The sequence below is a fragment of the Canis lupus genome, chromosome 4 (genome assembly GCF_048164855.1).
Source record: "Canis lupus baileyi chromosome 4, mCanLup2.hap1, whole genome shotgun sequence".
Taxonomy (NCBI): Eukaryota; Metazoa; Chordata; class Mammalia; order Carnivora; family Canidae; genus Canis; species Canis lupus.
Window position 1 is genome coordinate 44,377,514 of NC_132841.1, and position 25,872 is coordinate 44,403,385.

The following is a 25,872-nucleotide window of genomic DNA, read 5'->3' on the forward strand; positions in this document are numbered from 1 at the left end:
TACCATACAGTTCTCAAAAACAGAAAATTAACATTGATACAATGCTATTTGTAATTTATAGATCTGATTCAGATTTGCCAACTGTTACACTGACATTCTTTATGGCCAAGGGAAAAAAGCTTTTTCTATATACTTACAAAACCTCTTTCAAATGGGTGTGCAGAACTTCTGTAATTTTAAAAACAACCAAAAAGAAAAAAAAAAGTGATGTAAAGACTGCCTCAAGAGAGATAAAAAGGAAAGGTGGCTTTTGTAAACTGTTGGGGCCAATGTGGGGAACTTTCTCTGTGACTCTCCCAGGAGAGTCATATAGCTGGTGCCCAGGAGCAAAGATCTGTGCTGCTCTCACAGGTCAAAGAGGACAGCAGTCTGAGCCAGGCTCCCAGTCCCACAAAGAAGGATCTGAACCTGAGCTCCCCTTGGCCCTGCTAACCATTCTAGGACCACAAACATGGGCTAATTCTTAACAGGGTGTCATTGAGAGACAGGCAACAAGGCAACAAAGTAATTAAAGTTTCCATCTTCATCACCCTCCCTGAGCAGGTATACCCTTACTGAGAAGATTTGAAACCTCAGGAGGCATGTTGCACAGTGGAACTATCCACCCTGGCTTTGAATCCCAGCTTTGACAACTCCTAGCTGTGTGCCTTTGGGCTAACCACTCCCCCTTTCCGGGTTTGTCCACTCATCTGTATAACAGGGTTGTTTGAGGATTAACCAGGATAACATATGCAGCACCCAATTTGTGGTATTTCTGCATCTTTCTACCCACATGTTGTGCTACCTAAACACAGCTGTAATTATTTATTGCAGATTTGGAGTATACATTTGTGATGGTCTAATTAAAATACAGGCTGCCTATATAGGCACAGTGAACTAGTGTAGGCAAAATGAACTAAGAAAGGGCCAAGGGGTGGGGTAGGATTCAGTGAAATAGGAAGTCCCTTTCCAGAGTAGCAGAAATCAGTACTCAGTGAGTGATTGATATGTCTACAGACAAGGAAAGGACCTGTCACATGAATGAAGCTGCTAAGGACTGGAAAAACAAAGTCACAAGTTCATGTGCTCCAAATTGCAGGTGTTGATGTAGACTCTAGCTGCTTCTCAGGTGGACAACTCTGTGGAGCCCGCATAGCAAAAAGCTGGCAGATTTTCTTTAATAATAACTAATGAATATCTCAAGCAATGTGGTGTAGGTCATTTATTCATACTTCACTTCATGCAACAAATATCTGTCAAGCATCTACTATAGCACTAGGTAATTTCTGGTCAATATTAAAAGTGGGAATGTATGTCATACTCCCATTATCCCTTATCCAGACAGCAGGGCAAGGTGCCATGGACCCGGTGTGGGCTTGAATTGGTGGCATCAGGAGAAGATTTAAATAGCCATTCCACAATCATTCACTGAAAGTCTGGGCACCATCCTTAGGTTCTGGGTAGTGACTGAGCTCTGTGTCCTGGCCAGCAGAACCAAGTCCCGCCTGCATCTCCCTGAACTTCAGCTTCCTCGTCAAACTTTGCTCTCTGCCTATGAGGTCCGGGACGAAAAGTAGAGATGGTGATCATTTTGCCCTAAGAAGCAGATACTTCATGATGGTTCTGGCTGGTTCATCTCCGGCTTAAAGATGAGATTTCTGGGATTTTTGAGGCAACACTCTAGTGATCAATATTATAGGATAGTCCACCTCTATAACTCCACGGAAGATTGCTCATGTAAATGTGAAGCTATTGCCTATTTCAGAAACATGTACCTAAAATTCCAACCAGTTAAATAAGACTGATGTCAAGCAAAACGACAGCCTTCCATAGCCACATTAGGAGCTAATCATTTCGGAAAATGTTGCCATAATTCATTTTTGGAAACAGCAAGACTATTCCCCAAACAAGTGATAACGGGAATGGACTCATAGTCAAACCAGGGAAATGAAGCCACATATTAATACTTCCTAAACTTAACTGAACTCCAGAGGCACCTCAGCATAAATCTGCCTTGCAGATTATTCTGCCTCACATAGTTTTATCTATTGCAAATAAAGTTGAATTCAGAATATTGCTTCAGTCATTACACCTCGTTTCCATTTATTTGGGAATCAGGACAACCATCTGAGGGTTCTGTTTAACCAAGAGATAGGCAAAAAAGATTCTCCTAAGGACATTAGATTCGCTGCCTTACACTAGAGCTCATCTGAGTCATCGGCAGCCCATCAGCCTTCACCCTACTGCTGGCTGGCTATTCTTCAGGAATAGATTTCTATCCTGAGCATTCACTGCTCCCATGATGTATTCACAACATCACACAGGAATAATGATTTTTATAAAATCTTTCAGCTCTTAGGACTACATGTGGCCTTTACATCTTTTGAAACCTCAATTTGTCACCTTAGATAAAAATGGCCAACTCTTTGCCACTACGGGTGTTAACAGACATTTATATATCTGACCATTCAGGTGAACATGATTCTGCATTAATAAGTAGTTTAGTTTATTAGTGTTATTTATAGCAGCTACAAATTACTGAGTGGTTACTGCTGGCCATGTAATCTCTTGATACCTTTATGATTTTTCCGGTTTTCAGATTAGAGGACCATGAAAATACAGTGACTTGCCTAAGGTCATATAGCATTTATGTGGTGGAGCTGGATCAAGAGCCTTGTCCGATTGCTTCCAGAACCCAAGTATCTAATCACTATACTGACTACTTCTCAGATACTGGGCTAAGTACAAGACATACAAAGAGGCATGTATCCAAGCAGATTAGAGACCACCTCTGGGTGTACAAGTCAACTCTGAAAGAGAAATGTGCCAACAGAAGTGAGGACAAATGTACTAAGAAGGGAAATTGATGATCTTGATATTAATACCCATGTCAAGCAAGCCACAAGGATGTCACGTAGAACAGAAACTATACAACTTAGAATGGGGTGGCAGGTAGTAATCAGAAGCTAAAATCATCAATATGAAGTGCTTAAGCAATACTCCTCTGTAACAAAGGGAGAGTAAGATGGCCTCCAAAATGAGTGGAATTGTCGCATTGGTACGTAAGCTATTGGTATATTTGCCAGTAAACATGTAGTATTGTAATGGTTGGCTCAAACATAACCACCCCTCGCCCTTCTGGGAACTTCACTGACTTTGAAAAAGCCCCATGTAGGGAAGTGATCATTTTGAAACCCTGGGCTGTGTTCATTGAGAGGCTGACAAGAGCCAGAGGAAGAATTACCAACCTCCCTGCTAATCTGGCTCCTAGTACCATGCATTAAGCCAACTAGTAAAAATCATTATGAAGTTTTTGCTGAAAGGGCAAGTGTAGAAAAACATGTTTCTAAACAGAATAACAGTCTTTGCCATTTTTTTCCAACTTGCATACCATCTGGAAATTCTGATTTTTTTTTCAAAGGGTAGGAAAGAAATGTGCTCCAGGCACAAATAAATGTTTACAGCTGAGTTATAAACCGAGAATGGTGGGGCTTAAAACAGACAGGCTGGCAGTGATGGAACACAAGCGGCAGTGAGACAAATAATGCTATGGGGAATGGGCCAGCTTGTTTTGCACATTGGCCCTTTTGAATGGGAAGTCTTGCTTCCCACTGACCTCATCAAGCAAATGTTTGGAAGAAGTCTTTACATCTGGGTTTGTTCTAATTCTTAGAAGGTGAAGGGAAAAGATGAAGCAGAACGATCATCTATCTTGGCAGCCTTCACCTTTGGAAAATACAACACCTCATAAGAAGTGGCAGCCCGTGGATGCCCATTAAATGGAGCAACTGAGATGTCATAATGATGTCAGCGACAACTAATATTCACAAATCTCTTATTAAGTGCCCAATATCACACACTGTGTTTCACAAGCATCGTCTCACTTATGCTGGATGCCAAGAGAGTGAGGGGTACCACTTTACAGATGAGGAATCGGGGGCTAAGGGAGGAAAATGGCCTGCTTGTGTTCATGCCACTAAGTGATGGAGCTGGCAGTTGTAACCAACTGGACTAACTCTAGAGTATTCTATTACAGAGGCTCTGTCAATGCAATGTTACCAAAAATATGCCCATCACTTGATCAAGAAGGAAAGGGAGTTGGGCTTCACCTGCTTTATCTCCTATACCTTGTAGTTGCAGAACAGTCCAAGGAAAATAGAAACGGGTTTGCAAATGATACAGAGCACTGGGCAAACTTCCATAATGGGTCAAATAACAAATACTTTAGGCTTTAGTGGGCCAGCTTGTCTCTGTTGCATTTACTCAGCTCCATTGCTGTAGCGCAAAAGCAGCCATAGGCAATGAATGAACACGGCTGTGCTCCAATAAAACTTTATTTGCAAAAACATGTGGCTGGCCTGATTTGGTCCATGAGATGTTGTTTTCTGACCCCTGATATAGAGGACACCTTGAATTTAAAATGAAGGATATGTTTTGAGAATGATCCATGAAATTCTACTTGGGAGTTTATTCTTTCTTACGACCAGTGCACAAATTGGCTACATATGATGTGCCCTTTAAAAGCTCTTGTATTCTTTGCCTCTGGGCCTAGCCAATCAAACTGGATTCCCTTATGTTATCTGACCAGGTCAGAACACTGTATTGAATCTTCGTTCTCAAGGCTTATCTAATCCCAGATCTATAGAAAAAGTGCTCTGTGCTCTTGTAATGAAGATGTATGAGTTCATTCCTTTTAACATAGAAATACACTCGAGATGGTGAGTGATTCTGGCAGTCTGTGGGCTCCCTTTCCTTGATGTGAAACCCAACCACCAAACCAACCACAGTAAGGTTTAATTGAAAGAGAGAATGGAGAAAAAATAAATGATAAACAACAACAAACGGAAAAGGAAGACAAAGCCCAAAGAACATACTCTCCTAGCTAATTAATCAAGTGCTTTGCTTCCACTAACATATCAGAGTCTGTAGGCTGCTCTGTCTATTAGGCTCCTTCCCAAATCTGAGCAATGTAAACACTCCTAAAGACCAAGTAATGAAATCTCTATCGATGTGCCATCTTAGATGGAACTCACATACCCTTGTTTTGCTTACATTTTAATTTGCTTCTGCTGGATACTTACCCAGTAATTGCTTAATAAGATTAACCTCCCTGGCAATGTGTGGTGTATCTTGATTAAAACATTATCGGAGTGAAGGATTATCGTATACCGCAAAAAAAAATGGAGGGGGTGTTATTTAATTAACTTATTGCCAATATATCTTGATTGTCTCTTTGAAACACTGGAAAACTAGTCGATTGGAATTGATTCAGTTTATCTAAATGTATAGAATTGGGGAGCGAGGAGGAGGGAAGACCCTGAGGTCACTTTTAAAAAAAGATGTAAGTGGGTGTGAGAAAACGAAAATCTTTCTAGTTATTTTTTAAACCAAAGTTTACAACAGCTTAAGAGATCTGCGATCGTCAGTCATAAGAAGAGTACTATTTTGGTGTTCAGAAAGGAGATATTCCCAGTTTTCTTTCAAGTTTAAGCAGTTTTAAATTCTAACACTTTTTCATAATAGTCCTATTGACAAAATTCATTGGACAACAATTTGGCCACCACTGTTCTGCCTCATAACTCATTTGGAAAAGAACTAGTGATGTTACATGACTTCTACAACATTTTCAAAAGCACACCACATCTGAGGAGGGAAATTCTCGTCTTTCCAAAGACACCATGGTAAGTGTTTCTTCATTTGTTAATTTACAGATACCGTACTCTTAGTTAGGACTTGTTCTTTACAGGAATCTTCTGTCTTGCTGGTGTGGGATGCTCACGTAGGGGGTGAGTTGGAAACCAAGCTTAATCACGAATGCATAGAGTGGCTGACCTTGATTTACGGAAGTTAATGCCTATCAGTGATTCTCTTTGGTAAAAGATGCTATTTAAAAAGCATTTGTGTGTAACTTCGGAACGTAGACACATATGAAATATATCCCTGTGCCTGATGAGCAAATATGCATATTCATTTTCAAATGTATGTCCTGCCTTCTCGAAGGACTGGGTGCTGCTGACTTGTAGATTAATGTTTATGGATCAAACAAAGCAGAGGCTCCCCTAAAGCAGCGTTTCTTAAAGAGCAGCACTGTGGACCTCTTGGGCAGGATTGTTCTTGGCTATAGGGGCTGCCCTGAGTACCATGGGATGTTTAACTGCATCTCAGCCTCTCCCTGCTAAATGCCAGTTGCACCTCTTCTAACTGGGAAGACCAAAGAAGTTTTCGAACACTTGCCCAATGTCCCCTAGGAGCCAAACACACCCTGCAGAGAACCACCATCATAAAGGAAACGGGATTTGAGGATGGTGTCAAGTACTAGAGGTGAACGGACTGCACAGAGGCCAAGAAATCCAGCTCTGGGCTTTTCGGTCAGTTAAGGCAGAACATGGTCCATTAAGGCCAAACACACTCTCCATTTTTACGTCTAGTTTTAGTTACCTGATAATGGAAAGCATATAATTTCATCCTCAGATAAAACTTTTTCATGCTTACTTAAAGGTAATTTAGTGTTATGATTGGGATAGATGAGCAAAGCGATTCTTGAAGATTGGATAAAAAGACAAAAAAGTCACACTCGAAGCCATTAGGACAACTCTGAGGAGAATAATTTAAGCAACATTAGCATTTCAGGATGACTAACCTACACCTCTGAGGGAAGATGAATTCTGGAATCTTCTCTGTGGAAAATGATTGAGCCAAGGAAAATGCCAACATTTTGCCCAAAGATGCACAAGGCACAGACTTGAGTTTAAATTTGTACCTGTCTACATGTTTGATTTGGGGAAAGTTTCTAAAACATCCTGGGCCTTGGTTTCCCTGAGATGATTTCCCTCGGGTTAAAGCTGTTGGAATCAAGCAGTGCTAAGCTCAGCACAGATCAGGTGTCCAATAAACCTTACTTCCTTTCTTTCCGAAATATCTCAGAAATGTGGGGGGAAACTGCCCAGATGTGCAAGGAGGCAGAGTGGAAGAGTCTTGGAGAAGCCCTTCCATACCATCTGCCCTGTTGGTGGTTTCCATCCTGAATTAAGCACAGCCCACCGCGTGCCCGGGGTGCCAGTGTGCCCAGCTGCACCACTGGCTGCTGCTTTATTCACTGCCCCACGTTCCGCCTCCCCACAGTCCTGTTTTCTCCATTCCTTTTTAGCACCTTGTTAGCACCAACTTTTTTTTTTCCTGCAAGAATACAGTTGTTTGATTGCTTCAATAAACATTTCCATTGTCCTCTTTACTGTTCTGAGAAGAGAAGCTTTGTTCCTGAGTTTTCAAAACTCTTTTCTATTCTCTCCCAAAGCGGAACAGCTCGGAATCTCTCTCTTTCATGCCAGGCAGCACTTCCTCCCCGGGAAGGCTGCATCTCTCCTCTGGGGAGAGGGCTCTGGTCTAGTGGCATGTGCTGCCTGCTGCTCTCGGCTTTCTTGATTAGGCAGGACTTTCTCCTGCTGCTGCTGCTGCCGCTCCAGCTGCTGCTGTTGCTGCTGCTCCTGCCCAGGCCTTGGGAGGCTTTCAAGTCGCTCCAGATAGCATAGGTATGCACATCGCACTGAGCCGGCACTGTGCCAGCTCCCAGTGACTCCAGCCAAATACAGCTAACAGACAGGAACAGCAAACAGCTTTGAACAGGGGCACCCAGGAAAGGCGATGATTGTGGTCCTCCCTTTCTTTTCCTTTTTGCGTACCTTCCAAGATTCGGATTAGAAAACCTGAACCAGTTGGCGGGAGCTCTGAATTTTCCTGTGACCTCAAGAGGGCAAGCAGCAGCTGTAACCTCACCTTTGCCTCCAGATGGCATTGTTGCCACATCATCGTTTCCTGGTAAGCCGGTCCTTATCCCATTGTTAAAGGTGTGTCCATCTGCCGGCTGCAGTTGCCAATTGAGTCCGAGCAGATGCATTGCTGCAGGAGAGACAAAGTAATGAAAATATGAATAGATAATTCAGCAATGCAAATGTCAAGGGGGAGGGCCAGGTGCCTTTTCCAAGTGATTGCCTTTTAAGGAAGCTGCGGTTCAAAACCGGCTTGCCCCAGGCCGCAGGGATTAGCTAAATGTAGAAAGCAAGTAGCTCTGGGTGGTTAGGACTCCTCTCCCTGGGTTGCTGTTCAGAGCCTTGGGGGAGAGGATCCCCGTGGTGGGTAAAAAGGGAGGAGGAACCCTCGTTCAGACCTTCTGAATGGTGCTGCCAAGGAGGGGAAGATGCCCCTCTGGGATCACTGTCAGAGATACTGCTTCATCACATCCAGTCTCTCCCACACTGTGGACGCCTTGTTGTTAGATGGGTGGTCTAACAGCTTCGCCCACACTACTCAAAACATAAATTGGGTTCGAAAGGAGCCCAAATGGGCCCTGTCTGGTGGTGTGACTATGGCAGTGCAGCAAGCAGCGTCTGTAGCTGTACTGGCCCACTGGACAGCTTACCTTTCTATTCCTGACTTTCCAACCATCTTTCCAATCCACCTCTCTTTCTGCCAAGTGCATACCTTTCAGCCCACTGTAGAAAAAGCTTGGGGGTGGTGGAGGAATGGGATCCTGTCCTGAAAATAGTATGACGACGCTTTCTTTTCTCTCACATCCCGCACCCACACCTGCACTTTCCCACAGGACGGAAGGAGCCAGAGCGCCAAGGCGCTGTCTCTGCGAAGGAGGCAAGCACATCTGTCCGACCCTTGCTTTACTTCCACGTGCACCACACACCTCCAAACACAAACTTCCTTCCTTCCTTCGGTCTTCCCTGTCACAGTGTGCCAGCTCCCCACTTTCCAGGTGGTTTAGCAAGCTCAATTCACCCCAGGTCCCACGCTTCTGGGTGAGTTGTTTTTACGACCTGGAATAAAAGGCAAACCCCAAACACCTGTATTCTTTCAAAGTCCCTATCTAAGAAAATGCTTCATTTGCAAATAAATAAGGAGTTCATTCCCCTGCATATTGCTCATTCAAACAATAACCACGCTCTGTCTGGCATTCCAACCGGACACAGGTTGATGCTGTTGCTACGGGTTCTGGCACTGCAGCGAGAAGGGGCTGTTGACAGGGAAAGGTTCTGAGGATGATGCGGGATGGGAGAAACAATTAACCACAGGAAACGCAATTAACAATGCTTAGGAAATTGTTCACACAGCAATTAATTCTGCATGCCTACCACCACTTAAAGTCAGGCTGCATTCTATTAAGGTTAAAAACCTATCTTCAAACAATACAGCTCAGATTGATGGCCGAAGATTAAGGTGCCAAGGCGTTCCTGTGTGTGTGTCTGCTTTTTTCTTATATACTTCCCCATCTCAGAGCCAAGTTTTTTTTTTTCTTTCCTATACGTTACTTTGAAGTGCAAGGCAACTCTTTGAGATGATAAATACTAATAAGAATAAGTGACATTTACTGTACACTTTCCGTCAAGGTAACACCTAATTTTCTCCTGCAGTTTATCCGTTATATGTAGGTCACTCACTTGAAGAGACCGGATTCTATTGCCTCAAATAATGACATATTTTCACTGTACAGAGGTCAGGAAATGAGAACTAATCGTGGCTGCTTCAAGATAACGATAGCTTCTGATTTGTAATTACCAGGTGAAGGGAGCCAAGGAATTAGCTATTTTAAAACGATTCCTTTTTTAATGTTGCTGTTGGGTTCTTGGGGCTTGCCTTGAGCCAGCTTGCTGCTGCTTGGGGAGGGGTAGTTCTTTCACGTAGGGTCTCCCTCTGTTTTAAGATAGATGTGGACAGGTACTGCAGCTGTAGCCAGGGTTCAGGCCTAACAAAACTTTGATTTTCGCATCTAGGGAAGGAAGCGGTGGGTCTATCAGGCAAGAATGATGACCCCCCCCCTCCCGCCCTCAGTGCCCCAGCAACATGAGATCTCTTTTCAAAGCTGTTCCCCTCTTCTAATACCCAGCCTTGGCCCTCCAAGGTGAGGAACATACTGCTATGGTCAACTTGGAGAGAACAGCGAGCACACAATAATACCCTCATCTTACTGCACAGAAAGAAGGCATTCATGAAACCGCGTTCTCTCTCTACTCTCAGAGATGCTCGCCCCTTCCCTTTCTGTTTTGGGTTCCACAGCATCTCTTTATTAAAAAAAAAAAGTAGTCTGAAAACAAGAAGACTAGAGATGGGGTGAGAAGGGTTAGGGTCAGAGTATACAAGTAACTGCTCAGACAGCTCCCCTAAGTGAAAAGAAAAAAAAAGAAAGTGAGAGGGAGATAAGAAAAGGGGAAAAGCCAAATCTGCTGAGCCGAAGCTCTGTCGTCCCAGCAGAAGTGAGGCAACAAAAATGAAACTCAAGTTTGGGCATATTTTCTGTTGTTGAATTGAATGCTAAGTAAATAAGTGAGAATTATATCAGGGGTATAACCACCTTCTTTTGTTTTTTGGGAGGAAGGCTGAAATAGGCTTTTGTTTGTACTTTTTTTTTTTCTTGATCAGTTATTCCATCTCTCTTACTTGAGCATGAAAATGAGAACATCTTTCTGGCCTATGGGGATGGACTAAACTGTCCTTAGGATAAAGACCCAGGGGAGCAGTGAAGTAAATGAGTTTCCTGACTAATGAGAACTCTGTTTCTTATTCTGCTACTGATTTGCTCTATGGCTAGGGCTAAGGAATCCATCTTCCCATCAATCTCTCCCTTTACCTTTTGAGAAGGTTTCCCTTTACAGGTGGAATAATGGCTGCTGAGGGCTGGAGAGAGATCAAGCATCCACAACCCCTCTGAAGTTCTAGCAGAGTGTCTCAAATATAGGAGGCGCTCCATGAATGTTTATTAGAATAGATAATGACACATGGGGGCAGATATGAGGGGTCGGACAGCAGGACATTATACACTCACAAATCAAAACCACATAATACAGAAGGCTGAAGGGTGGAATACAACATGGCTGGCAGCACTAGGGATGGGTCTGCACAGAGAAGGGTGTATTAATACCTGATGCCAGTCCCCAAACCCCTCCCCTGGCCAGCACTAGAGGAGACATTCTACAGATATTACCTTCATCAAGATTCACAGTTTACATTCAAGTTGGTACTGTCCTAATCCCCATTTCCTAGATGAAGAAACTGTTGACCATGAGGTTTGATCATTGGGGGATTTCAGAATCAGAGTAAGATTACAGTGGGAAGTGGTTATCTGATTCATGTTTCAGTGATGTGGATACAAATTCTGGTTTTGCAATGAGATCTCAGCAACTCTTGTCTCTTTCTTGAAACTCATGATAATCTCACTGTCGTTGATGAATGACCATCTTCTATATTCAGCACCTGTAGTGAAGGGGCTATATTTCCACATCTTGTTGGATTCAGATGTGCTCACATGACCTGGCACACACTTTGTACGCCTTTTTGCCCTCTGCCACATGGTCAGCCAAGGTCCAGTGCTGAGTGAAGATAACATGGCTCAGAGCCGTGGCTGATCCGTGAGAGAACACAGAATGCATGAAGAAATAGACTGTTAGGCTGCTGAGAGTTTGGGGTACTTTGTTTTAACTGCATGCCTGAGACTACCTGACCGAGATGTTCACTTAGGATGGCCTCGACCTACCTATGGGGTGTATGTTCCAAGCCCCCCTGTGGATGCTAAAGCCGCAGATAGTACCACACCCTATGTACGCGATGCTATTTCCTATGCACACAGACCTATGAGAAAGTTCAATCTATAAATTAGGCAGAGTAAGAGATTACAACAATAACTGATAATAAAACAGAACCCCTATAAAACTATACTATAATAAAAGTTATGTGAATGTAGTCTCTCTCAAAGTATCTTAGTATGCTGTCTCGCCCTAGTTTTGGTGATGGTATGAGCTGATAAAATGTCTACGTGATGAGATGAATGATGTGGGCACTGTGACGTAGCATTAGGCTACTACTGACCTTCTGACCACACATCAGAAGGAGCATCCCCTGCTTCCAGACCATGATGAGCATAGATAAGGGAACCTCAGAAAGCAAAACTATAGCTAAGGACTGCTGTGTAAATAAAGTAAGACATCCCATTTTTATACAACAGGCATCTGTGCATTTCTTTGAGCTACTTATTTTTTCAGTCAGGATCCTCTCTAAGACCCAGGCAGAAGAAGTTAGGACTGCTCCATACTTAGGGTCACTACATTCACTTCTATGAACAGCAACCATACAAATGGCTCTTTAAATATTATGTCATAATATATTTAGCTGTGATCCACTCTCAGATTCAGACTTAGAAAGTCTCAAGATTTTCGGTGAACGCTGGCATCATCAACTTACATTTTCTTCAATGAGACATCTTGGATGCAGTGGGGTGGTCCCCTCACTCACTCCCCACAAATGCTCTAGTAGCTCATTCCCAAAAGGTCCTGTTCGGACCATCCTAGGGTCAGAAGTGAAATGAGTTTGGGAGGTCCTCTCCCTTATGCTTTTCACCCCCACTGACAGCCAAAATGCACAATTTATCATGATTTGGCAGGCTCTGCTCCAGAGAGACCCTCAGATGGAACAATGGGGCTCCATGGGTCAGCAAGGATGGAATGGGGAAAAGCTCCAAGTGGAAGTTTGTGTAATCCAGGTGGCAGCTGGGAAATCAGCCACTAAAAACATGATAGGCAGCCAAACACTGCAAGGATCCCTCTGGCTAATTGGAGAAAACTTTCATCAAGTGCTGAAAATGAACCAAGGCAGGATGGAAGGACCACACACCGATCCCAGATTTCAGTACGAATAATAAACAGACCCACTTGGAGTTAGGGTGGTGTTTTCTTAGTGAAGTTGCCTGTTGTCATGCCTGGGGGGCTCTGAAAGAAACACTGAGAGGGATCCAAGTGAAAATTAAGGGGGAAGGGCTGGTTGCAGGTCATAGAACTCCCAGCAACCTCAGGACAGGAGATGTTAGGCCCTGAGAAGTGGCAGCTTGGAATGGGGGTTGTCTGAAATAGTAATTAGGGTATGTGTGGGCCCTGCTGGGTGCCACTTAGAACCTTCCATGTTCATTGGCTGGCAGAGGATCAACCTGACAAGAGAGTCAATCAATATGTCAGCAGCGCTTCCCAGAGAGCTGCTCAGCCCCTGCTTGTCAAAGAGGGCAAACATGGAGGCCACGGACGCTCTGTGTTTGCAGAGCAGGCCTCCAGGAGCAGGGGGTACCTTTAAAGATCAGGCTTGTCGATACATAACCGGAGGAAGAGATTGGGCTTTCCCTTTGAAAATGGAAGCCTGGAGGCCAAGCAGAGCTTAGGAAGTGGGAGGAGGGAGCCTTGCCTGCTGGGTCCCGTGGCTCAGCATGCAGTCAGATTCACAAGGGCCTTAGAGATGATAGCAAAGCTCCTTTAGAGACCAGGTAGGCTGGGACTCCCAGCCCCTGCAGCAGCCAATTTAGACAACAGTGCCAGGACTCCCGTGGGAAGTGTAGCCAATTCCAAAAGTGCCACTGCTGAGAGGAAAGAACCACAGTGGAATAATCAGGGCTCAGATGCACAAATGCTAACCCTGAACTTGCACAGGCAATCTGCAAAGGCACTTTTGCAAGCAGTAGTGAAAATTAACACATGCAAATGAGTCTACTCAATGATGATGCTGACAATTAACATTTATTTTGGCAATGTGCCAGGTATTGGGCTAATTATGTTAATTGCGTCATTTATTCATTACTTATCATTCAGCAAATGTTTATTGAGCACCTACTGTGGGTTAGGTGTGTTCTAGGCTCCAGGAACAAAGCAAAACTCTTAACCAAAAGAGTTCCTTGCTCTCACAGAACATACATTCTAGTGGGAGATATAGAAACTACACACATACAAGTGAAATGTAGAGTATGAATAAGGTTGGGGATGCCAGGGCATGGGGGCAATTGCAAGTTTTTTTGTTTAGATGTAGACTGGTCAAGGATGGCATCTGTGATAGGTAACACTTGAGCCAAGGCCCAAAGGAAGTGAGAAAACAATTCATGCTTACATCTGGGCAAGTGTTTGAGGTTGGAGTGGGGTCGGTGGGAAAGGAGAGTGCAGGGCATTGGAGAAGGTGGGTGGTGGAGAAGGTGGGTAGTGGGGACTGGGTACCCTTGGAGAGAATTTACCTTATATCTGGGTGAGATCAAATGGCACTAGAAGATTCTAAAGAGGATGAAAGCCCATTTATTTCCATTCTCGCTCAGTGATGGGTTAACAATCTACATTTTCTAGATAAGGAAACTGGAACTTAGGGAGGTTAGTGACTTGACCAAGATCACACAGCCAGTAACCAGGAATCTGGAACTTAAACCCAGACACATGTGACTGCAGAGTCAGAGCTCCCAAACCCCGTACTGTCCTGACTTACTCAAGAGTCCTCACTGGCGGCCATTAGGCCTTGAATTCTCTAAGTGAACCACTACTTAGCCAAGCCTGAACAGGGCAGTGGGCTACAGAATTACTTACTAAATATTGTCAGGGCTCACTCAGCAACAGACACCTCCCTTTGTAAGCAGTCATTAGTCCTCTAATAAATCTGTCCTTGGTCAGCAACCAGCTTGCTATTTAACTTAAAGGAATCTTGAATGTCAATAGACAATAAATCTGTTTGGCAACCTCAGTTTGCAGTCAGGCAGGCTAACGATCAATATGCTTGGTGACTTTTTCCTTGGTCAGTTTGCTTATCATCCTTTGGGGATGTGGTAGTGTTCCATGCTTTTCCTCAAAGAGGAGGGGGCCAACGGCAGTGGATTAATGGTACCTTTTTTAGGATACCGCTGTCAGTGCCAAAGTTACCTTCTGCCTAAGAGATACAAACAAAACCATGTGGGATAACATCCTCGGAAATGCCTTAAGCCTTAAAGGACTTTAAAAAATTTAAATCTAAAGGAGTTAAAAAAAAATCCCTTTCAAACCGCCTTGGTGAAGTGATTTCTCTTATCCACCCCAACCCCCCACTATTGTAATACACTGAATGGAATGAATTTTTCAAAGCACTGCAGGTAAGTTATGCCCACAAATCCCTTTACTAGTAATGGGATTTGTGTACCTATCTCCCAAGAATGCTCTGTAAAGTTACTTGCCTGTGTCCAGCTTCCAGCTTCCAAAATGGTTGCAAAGCTCACGGCCCAGGAATGACACAGAGGAGGAAGCATGACTCATAGATATGATACCAGAATCCAGGCAGGACCACTGGAAATGAGAGGGGCCTTTGGAGAAATACACCTGCATCCACACTTCTATCTGCACTCTCTTCTCTTTCAGCCATGGTGCTCAAACAGGGATTTTGTCTCTGCCTTCCTGATTCTCATCCCTCACGAAAGCAGGGAGGCTTTCTGTCCCTCCTGCACATCTGCCATGAGAACAAGGTGACAGTTGCATGAGGCAGCTCTGAGACCAGGGAGCAGTGTGTTCTCGAGACAAGAAGAATCCACATGGAGGGACCAGTGCATTAATCTATTCTCATGACAGGCTCAGGATAGTACAGCAAGTGGGAAGTGGTACGAAATTAATCAATTCCTGTGTTTGGAGGAAACAAATGGGGCTCCTTGCAGCCTCAAGATGCATGGAACCCCCGAGCTGGTATGTCTCCTACCCCTGGAGGCCCCTCACTCCCGCCACTATGGTGGGTGCACTGCAGGTGGCGACTCCGGACACTGTGGGCGTGTGGTGGCTGGTGTGCTCTGGTGACCTCTTACAAGGCCCTTTGCTCTCAGCATCCCCAGGCAGATCAATACGTCAGACAGGCACACATGCTCGCAGCCACTGTCTTTTCCTTGTGCAGTGTCTCCAGGAATGTACCCTGGAGGACCGGTGACGCTGGCCAGGCGTCCCATTGTCCACTGAGCCAGCTTATCCTTGGCCAGATAAACACACGCCTGGAGCCATTCGCCACACAGGCTATCATTTCCCACCCAGACTACCCCTTTCCTGCTGCTATTTTTCCCAGGAAAGAAATAAAATAAAAGCCTTTCTTTCTCTAAGAAAGGACCCATGTGATCAACATACCTTTAGAGAATGATAATATCGGTAGGTTTTATTCAGCAAATAAATCATAGTCTTGGATTTTAAGAGCTTTTGTGATAGCAAAACACATCCCCACAATCCCCACACATACACCTAAACGCATCTTTCTTCTTCCTCCGAAGCTTGTCATTCAGTGCTGAAAACCCAAACAAAAATATTGTTTGTCTTTCTTTAAAGAACAGCAACTGGCAGCCCTGTTAAAGAGGGGGCTGGTCCACAAGACTACTTACTACAAAGGAAAGGCAATGCAGGCTGCACGCGGCATGTGGCCACCGGAATCATAGGAAACAGACATTATGAATGTTTTAGAGGATAAGATGTCATATCGATTGGTAGATGTGCAATGTGTGCTGGAACAAAGAGGGGAAACTCTCCTGTGAAAAATAGGCTTCGCAAGAGGCAGTGGGGAGGGGGGTCAGGGAGGTGGCAATTAGGGCCCTGGCCATACTCCTAGGGCATGTTTCTTCCCTCGGCTGCAGCAAAGGAGGAAAGAAGCATCTGGATTCATTTCCCTTTTTGAGTCGCAGATATGATACCAGAATCCAGGCAGGACCACAGCCCCCATCAAACTGTTTCCAGGGAGCCCTCTGAAACTGGCAGCAAGGCCAGGAGTGTCTTAGGAACAGGGGAAAGGAGGAACCATCTCCCTGTCTTGCGTCTTTGAGATGATAGACTCATTCCCAGCAGGGTTCAAATCCCCACGCTACTACTACTCATAAGGGGATGATCTTGTGCAAACTAATTGACCTCTATCAGTTTTAACTTTCTGTAGCTAGAATAAAAAGCTAGCATTTTTGGAAGGTACCGACTCAGTGTCTAACCTTGTGTTAAGAACTTTACATGCATTATCATATTTGCCCTATACGATAAGCCCAGAGTGGGTACTATTATTATTCCCATTTTAGAGGTGAGACACTGGAGGTGGTATGGGAAATTTGCCCATACAGATAAGGCTGGCAGGGGGCGCTGGTTATAGAACCAAATGTGCACTTTCAGCCACCATAGTTATGTCACTGTGGGAAGAGGGGTGATCAAACCGAAATCATGGGGTGCAGCAGTATAAAGGAGGCAAGAACCTGGCACTATCAAACACAGAGGAGGCACTCAAGAAATGCGTCTCCCTTTCTGCTGGGTTTTGGATCATTTTGTCATTACAATGATAGCCATCATGACTAATGTTTCACTGAACCCTTAGTGTGTGCCAGGCACCCATTTTGCAGATGAAGACACCGAGGCTCAGATTGCTGGAGGAACATACAGCTGGTAAGTGGCGGAGATGTGACTTAACCTGACGCCTAAGATGTGAACACTGCACCATTCCAGCTCAGAGCAAGACAAATGTCAGCCCAACTCGAAGCACCAGTAAAGACAGAGGATGTATATTTACCTAAATATTCTTCCCCCATTTGTCTGAATCACCTTGCAGAGAAACCTTTTTTGGCTTCTTTTTCTGCATCACATCAGAATTGGCAGAGCCACAGTCCTAATGGGCTCAAAGGTCATCTGGTCTGGATCTTGTACAGATGGTGACCTTGAGCCTCACTTAGGTGAAATGACTTGCCCAGGGTCATGACAACCAATGACTGGCTAAGCCAGGATTTGAACCTTGTTCTCCCGTCTGGTGCTTTCTCTACTGTCCTCTTCCACCTCCTTAAAGATGGAGAGGTCTGAGGCCTTTGTGCAATGCAATACCTTGTGAGAGAAAATGAGAGGACTGCAGCCAAGCCTCCTTCTCTCCCCTTTTTAAGGTTTTTATTACTCTTATTTGCTAGGCAAGGGATGAGCAAAAATAACCTGTTTATAAACTAGTCAACAAAAGGGGTATCATGATCCTTCCTGATCCTGACTTCATTACATTGGGTTTCTATGACAAATTACTTCTACTGCAAAAGCTCATTCACAACAAGAATCTAAAATCACCATTTTTCTAATTCCACCTGGTCCAAGGACGCCATGGTTGATGTAGACACGGCTCCCTCCAGCACGTGCCTTGGCAATATTTCAGGAGTGAGAAATGAGTTAAAGAAATAAGGATGCTGAGCAAATCCTGTATGTAATTCTCATGTCAATTTGGTCATTTGTTCAGCAAAGCCAAATTAGGCACACGGGGAGGCTGCCAGTGTTCCTTTCAATTTTTAATTTTTGACATGGTTCTTTCAAGGATTTTTTTTAACTCAGAAATAAGAAATCTTGTATTAGCAAATTGGGCTTGATCTTTCTCTTAACTGGTTTTTAGTCAAGTAGATTTTACATGCCTAACCTGAAACATTTTAGACTTGACTCTAATGGAAAGAAACATTGCATTAAAAAATTAGTTCTGGGACGCCTGAGTGGCTCAGAGGATGAGTGTCTGCCTTCGGCTCAGGGCGTGATCCTGGAGTCCCAGGATTGAGTCCCACGTCGGGGTCCCTGCATGGAGCCTGCTTCTCTCTCTGCCTATGTCTCTGCCTCTCTCTCTCTCTCTCTCTCTCTCTGTCTCTCATGAATAAATAAATAAAATCTTTAAAAAAATTAGTTCTGTCTCTCAGAGCCTGATGACATAGTGGGAAATAAAAATCCCAGGAATACAATAGTCCTGGTCCTCTGATATATTTAAACATCAACATGGTCAACTTCTTACTGAGAAAAAGCTTATCTGGAAGAAAAACAAAAAGGATAGTTTCTTTTCGGAATACAAGCCACCTGTACCCATAAAAAAAGAGCCACATTTTCATCTGCAATTAGATAAATGACACAATTAGACTTATTTTGAGTTTGTGACAATTTACTTAATAGAGCTAATTTCAGAGGTTTTATGTGACACTCAAGTCCCACACATTTCTTTCCTGCTAAAGGTACACATTTCTCTCAACAGGTAGCAGCATTGTAAGTGCTGTGGCACTTTTGGCTTATACAAAGCACTGTGATGACAGCAGAAAGGCAGAAAGACATTCCATATTGTTCATTATTAACCTCCCTCCTCTCTTTGGCTTGTCTCCCCTCAACCCCCCAGTCTCTGGAAGATCCCAATCCAGGTATAACCCAATTCATCTACAGGTGGGGGCTGGTGTCTCCTCTGCTACCAGCCACAGAGAGAGATTGTTCCAGACTAGCAGGTTTGGAGCTCAAGAAGCTTGAACACATTTGTGAAGTTCTCCCACCTGTTTTTATTACTCAGCTCTTTTAGGCTTGAGTTTCTAAGTGCATCCCCTCTCAGCATTATCTGATTCCAGCTAATCTTTAATACAGGACACTAATAAGGTAGGTATTTTATTATCCCTGTTTTATAGATAAAGCCACTGAGGCTTATTTGTAGATAGATATATGACATGCCCGAGGTCAAGAGGTGCCGGTAGTTGCTATTTTAAAAATTTTGTTAAATCTGGCAACTCTATCAAGTTCCCATAGTTAGGGCTAATTCTCCGCAATACCACTGTCCTTCTGTAGCCTCAGGAATAGCCTCCTAACCAGTGTCCACAGATTCTCTGGGCTTTGCTCTAGAAGTGTCAGAAAGAATCGTTCAAGGGAACAAAAGTTGGGTCTTACCTCTGCACTTCTCTAGTTCTCTACTCAGAATATCATTTGCATTCTGTCTCTGGTTCAACAGAAATAGAATACAAGCCACATATGTCATTTAAAATTTTCTAGTAACCATATTAATAAGTAAAAACAAATGTAATAGTATGTTTCCTAACCCAAAATATTATCAGTTCAATATGCATCCAACCTGACAATCATTAAAATTAGGTATTTTCCATTTTTTTTCAGTCTCCTAAATTCAGTTTGTGTTTTACTTAGGGCATAACCCAACACTGATGCTAAATCTTCAATGATTAAGATGAAATGTGTTCCTTTCAAAACAATAAAAGTGTGTTAAACAGAAAAATATTTTCTATTCCTTCAGTTTTAATATTTAAATTAATTACAGTGAAATAAAATGAAAAGTTCACTTCTCCCGTTCCTCTGAGCAAGTTTCAAATGCTCAGTAGCCATATGTGGCCACTGGACAGAGTAGTTGCAGACTACTGTGGCTTAGTAGGATTCTCCTAGGCTCATCTCCTCCCCCATGCTCCCAGGATATTTTGTACCCACACTTCTCACAACATTTATAGCTTTTTACATTTGTGGCTTTAGATGGTAATGACTTATTTACTAATCAACCTACTTCTCCGTGCACCAAACCTTAACGGGTGGGAGTGAATCTCCATCCTCCAACCATTCTTCAAAGAGAACCTTTGAAGTAGGAACTATTATTCCCATTTTCCAGATTATGAAACTGGGGCTTAGACAGATAACTTAGCCTCTCACACAGCTGCTAAGTGTCAGAGCCAGGCATGTGCAGATGAATCTGAATCCCTGTCAGTGATTCTCTAATCTCAGTCTGCAAAGACCATGTTCATGATTTTTACTAAATCTGAGCTCCACGCATACAATTACTTCCTTACCACATTTAAAAACCAATCCCCCTTTTAAAAAATCTAATCCATTTAGCCTCATCTCAAAATAGTATCTGTGAAATAGAACATTTGATGTGTTAGTTATAAGGCTTTGTGATACATTAAAGTAAGCATAACTATTGAAACAAAGCCATTTGCCCACAATCACACAAGGCCGTATTCTGTGTGTGCTGCTAATGGTATACCTACTGTACTTAGGGAAATGTGAATTTATAACATTTGTCTTTCTGTCCCCACAGACCAAGCATTATTTGTGTTTTTTGTCCTCTACGGTGGTCTAACAATGGAGTAGCTGTAGAGGAACGGGCTGGAAGGAAGTTTCCCCATGCCTGTCTTGTATTTCTAGCTCTATAAAAGCAAAACACAAGACCTAACCTCCCACCTTTTCCACCTGTGAGTTTTTCTTCACTTCTTCAGGGCCAGAGGACAAACACAGCTTCAGGGAGACTGCATCCATGGGGTCAGTCCTTCCTGCTGAGAGCTCTCCTGTCTTATGCTGGGTGATGCCAAGAGAGTCTGGAATCTGTTACAATCCAAGGGCCCCATCCTCCCCACCTGCCTTCTACCCAGTCCTGTGGGGAATGGGTCTCCGTAGCCCACACCACCACAGAGGTGTTCTTGGACATCACAGTCTCTACTTCATTCATAAATTCACCAGAAGTCATTGAGCACCTACTATATCCCAGTACTGCAAAACCTCAATGCAATTTTCAGTAAGAGGAACAGCCAACACTAATACGATGTTTACTATAATGCTTGACACTGTTCTGAAAACTTTAAAGATGCGGACATGAAATTGTCATTTTTGGTAGATCAAGTATGGTAGAGTAGCAGTAACTTTACATAGTCTAATTTAAATATAGTAATCACTTAATACAACAGGTCTAGAGACAAATAGTTGTATTATACCCATTTATAGCTGAAGAAAACCATGGGAGAAAGATTGAGTAACTTGCTCAAGCTCATTCTGTCAATAGTGATAGAGCTGGGCTTTGAAATGAGGAGTCTGGCTCAGAACTCTTAACTGCAATGCTTTCTGCCTCTCACAGAACTAGTGTTGAAAAAAAAGAATGCTATCTTGAACCTGAGGGCTGGACTCTACACTGCAGCACATTGGCTAAAGCATACATTCATGGAAACAACAGAGTATGCTGGTTAGACTCGCTTTCGGAGACAGGGAGACCTCGCTTCAAATCCAGGTCTTGGCCCCAGCCGTTAGTCTCTGGGTAAATGTGCTTTTTGTTTTTTGATCTTTTAAACCCTTGGTTCTGATCTGCAAAATGGGAATGTTAAAACTCCCTACCGCACAGAGGCGTTGTCCCACTAAATGAAGGAAAACAGGCAAAGCACTTAGCTGGACACAGAGTTAACAGCTTGACCAGCAACAGTGGTTCTGTGTACTGGTCAGAAATAACATTGTCCATCTGGAGACAAATATCTTTCAGATTCCAACTGGCTAGGTTACGAGCAAATAGTCCATTCCTAATTTGGAGATAGCCTGCCTTCTGAATTAAAACTACAGAATCCTATGTAACAAAACAGGAATCATGTCTCCAGGCTCACTTTACAGAAGAGGTTACAGAGACTTACAGGGGTTAAATACCTTGGCAGGGAGGCCATGCATCATTTTTGAGAAGCACAGATCCCTGATCTCATTCGATTCCACCTTGCTGCACTGACTTGAAGCTGTCCTTTTGGAGTGATGCTTTAAAGAGGAGCCTCAAACCTGCTGACCTGAATCACATATTTTGTGCACGTGTGATATCACTGACAACACAAAGCAGCAGTTGGGAGGTGCAGTTGGAATGGGAACAGAAATTCTTACTGATTTCCACCAACCTTCTCCAAAGCAACTACAAATATATGGTCTAAGTAAAAACTGTGTGTTTCCCATGCCAATGTAGCTTCCAGAAAAGCCCCCAAACCTCCCTTTCTCTGCTGAGACTACCACCTTGAATCCTCTCCTTTGTTAACATTCTAGAGAGCCACTGCATAAAAACATATTAAATGGCAATATTTTCTGCATTTTACCTGGTATCTGCAAATTCAGAGTGCTCACGTTATGAGCCTTGAAGCTGTAACAGGACAAAGGCTTGTGGCACGTGGGAGAGCTCTGTTAATAAGTATTTCCTAATTTATTCTGTGCCTAGGGCTGAGCTAGGCTCTGGGCTTGCAAAAATGATGAAGATACTGCTGCCCTCAAAAAGCTCACAGTCCGGGCCAATGATTTCAGGCTGTGGTTCCCAGAGAGGGCAGCATCAGCATCCCCTGAGAACTTGTTAGTCATGCACATTATTGGGCCCCATTCCAGACCTGCAAATCAGAAACTACAGCAGGGGTGGGGCCCAGGTATCTGTGGATCAGTAGCTCTGTAGGTGATTCTGCTGATGCTCGCTCAGGTCTGAGCAACATGGGTCTAGGGTGAAGCAAGGCTGACAGCAATTAGGGAAAGGGAACACGAAAGGAAGGAACAAGCTCCCCTCGTCTATTGCCATGAAGGTGGAGGTGAGAGAGCCCAAACCCTCCCTCCCAGTGTACGGGGTCTCTGCCCACACAGGTAGGATGTCAGAGACAGTATGAAGATGTAATATTGAAAAAGAGACATCCAGGCCAGTGTGGAAAGATGGAAAAAATGCCAGACCCAGACTTGGGCCAAAGAAAAATGGTAAACCTGGTAAAATTTCTTCTCAGCTTGTCTAGTCTCCTTCCAGAACCTGCTCTGTGTCTGTTCTGCCTGTCTGAGATGACCAGTTGTCAGAGAGACTCACTGCCACCTCCAAACTGAGCAGTGCCATTTGTATGAAAGCTTTCCCATCACATTGGAAGTTTCCTGGACTCCCATCCAATTGTCTCAGAGCTGTGCTTTCCAAACTATCAGCCACTTCAATAAAACTTAAAACAAATCTGTTGGAACTTAATATATGAATTCACCCATAGTCCTCCCTACAACAACTGCACATTTTCTACCATTAATGGATTGCAATTATAGACGAGACTAATGATTTAAGCCAAACATATAAACTCTAAGGGTGGAAATTTTAGGCATGATGCCAATTAGGGCAGGGGAGATATTTTTAGAGATGGTATTTTGGACAGCAGGTCTGAGATGGCAAGAAGGGCAGGCTCCTCCCTCCACTCACTCGCCAGTCAGCCCTGGCCGTGGAGGTGCTGACGAGTGGCAGATGGACCTTGGGGGATCGCTGCTCTATTTGGCAGAATGACTGCATCTCCCTCCCTGCTATCAGGCACAGAGCTGCCCCAAACCAGATGATCCGCTGGGATAGCTGTGGTGAGGGCATCTTATTGTAAATGCCTGTCTGTAAGCATTCCCAGGACAAAGTCCTTTTCTCTATAGTCCATGAGGCTGAACTCAGGAGTCTGAGCTATGCATTAGCTTAGGACCATTAGAGATTAGTTTGACTTGGCTTAAGCAGAGAAGGAAAATTACTGGAAGGCTGTTAATATACCTCATGGAAGTAAAGGAACATCTGGTCAGTCAAGCCTCGTCTTTATTCTTTGTCCATGGTCTTTCTCCATGAAGTGGGGACAGTGACCATAAGGAATGCCATAATTGGGCACCTGGGTGGCTCAGTGGTTGAGCGTCTGCCTTTGACTCAGGTCGTGATCCCGGACACCTGGGATTGGGTCCCGCATTGGGCTTCCTGTGGGGAGCCTACTTCTCCCTCTGCCTGTGTCTCTGCCTCTCTCTCTGTGTCTCTCATGAATAAATAAAATCTCAAAAAAAAAAAAAAAAAAAAGAATGCCAGATCCATCCTCATTCATTTTTTCAAGATCTCTTATAGGCATCTTAGGCAAGGACTCTGGTGTCTCAGCTGGGGGTCACCAGCCTTCCTTAGGCCAGTTGCTGTGGCCAGAAAGGTAAGATAACACTATGGACTCTACCTGAGTGCAAGGTCTGACTTGAAAAAGACATGAAGCATGTTGAGTATAGACCTGGCTGCGAAGCAAAGTTGCCAGAATTAGCAAATAAAAATACAAGATGCCAGTTAAATTTGAATTTCCCATGCAATATTTGGGAGGCACTTAAACTAAAAGCATTATTTGTTATTTGTGTGAAACTCAAATTCAACTGGGCATCCTATATTGAATCTGCCAACCCTGTCACCAAGGGAACCGAGGTGAATCATTCAAGTTCCCCATGTTGTGTCGTCTACCACATGGTAGATGTTTAAACAAACATGGTTTTTGTTTAAAAGCTTGAAGAGGTACAGAGTTCTTCCTAGAGGAAAAAACTGTTCATGCCCAAAGATGCCCCTGAGCCCCTTCTTCACCATGTGTCAGGATAGCTCTCTGCCCAGATGAGAATCTGTATTAGGCATCTAAATTTTCCGCAAAGTGTCAAAACTGCCTAGCTGGTGTGTAAAGTACATGGGTTCCTCTTTTTGTCAACCATAATGATAGTTGGGTGGGCTTTAAGGAATTTATCAGAAAAGTCAACCAGGATCAAACTGTGATTCCACACTTTCCAAAGCTCCAAGAGACATCTGATATTGAGAAAGTTGGCGTGAGGCTCACTAGCTGGTTGGTGCCCATTTCTTAGGCTGGGTATTGGTTTCTTTGGCAGGCTCACTACAACCAGTTTGTAAGGCCTGCTCCTCTCTACTCTTGGCTAAATATTTGGAGCCTAAAGATCTCTGCAAGCTCCATTTTTGCCAGTGGTGTTGATTCCTATAAATATTTACTAAACTTGCTCTGCAGTCAAGGTGCAGCCATTTTTTCTCTTCCTTCTGGAAGGAAGTTTATTACACAAAGTAATAGGTGATGTCTTCTTACTACCACATAAATCTGCTATAGTACCTGGGTGTTGAACTTCTTAGACAGCAAGAACAAACAGTTGTTACGGAAACATTCCACACAGAGGAAAACAGTAAAATGAGAAACAAAAACAAAACAACAAACAAAACTTATATAGAGATTTATTCTCTGCTAGAATATTTAACACAAGATAGAACTGCCCAAAGCTGGAGTTTTATTATATTTCCTAAAGTAGGAAAACCAAACAGTTCAATTTTATTTTTCTTTAGACAACACTTTCTTATTCTGGTGATCAGGAGTGAATTTTTCAGCACCGAGTATCCAAGAAAGAACCCTGAGCTATGGGATATATAGCTGACCAAGCTCAGATTTAGGACATACAAAGATAGTGCAGGGGTAAGGTCAGTTCTAGGCAAGATGTAGAGCTAAGCATCTTTTCCTTTGTGTTCTACAAACTGTTGACAGAAGTGATAGTGCCTGAAAAACTTTGGGTAAATGATATGACAGCTTTAGTGAAGTAAAAAGCTAGTCTAGTGGCCTCTCAGCAGCATGTTTGGATTTAAGGAGAAGACTATATTTCTTTTTTCTGGGAAAGCCCCATGCACTTAGGATAAACTCCTTAATGAAGTGCCAATGATCTCAGAGTTGACCTTCGATGTCCTTTCCACACAGCCTGTGCTTCATACCATGATCAGGAGCCAACGCTCATCATGTGAGGGTGACTGGCTCTGTATAGTCTTTCT

At 43.6% G+C, this 25,872-nt stretch overlaps 1 protein-coding gene across 8 annotated transcripts in view; it reads right to left on the reverse strand.

The window, feature by feature from the left end:
* The window catches only part of TENM2 (teneurin transmembrane protein 2), a 1,505,907-nt gene that overhangs the window by 201,672 nt on the left and 1,278,363 nt on the right, over window positions 1–25,872 (reverse strand). For all 8 annotated transcript variants that reach the window (XM_072824231.1, XM_072824230.1, XM_072824229.1 and 5 more), the window contains one exon: window positions 7,753–7,875. In XM_072824231.1, the coding sequence (XP_072680332.1) occupies window positions 7,753–7,875 (123 nt within the window). The remainder of the gene's footprint in view (window positions 1–7,752; window positions 7,876–25,872) is intronic.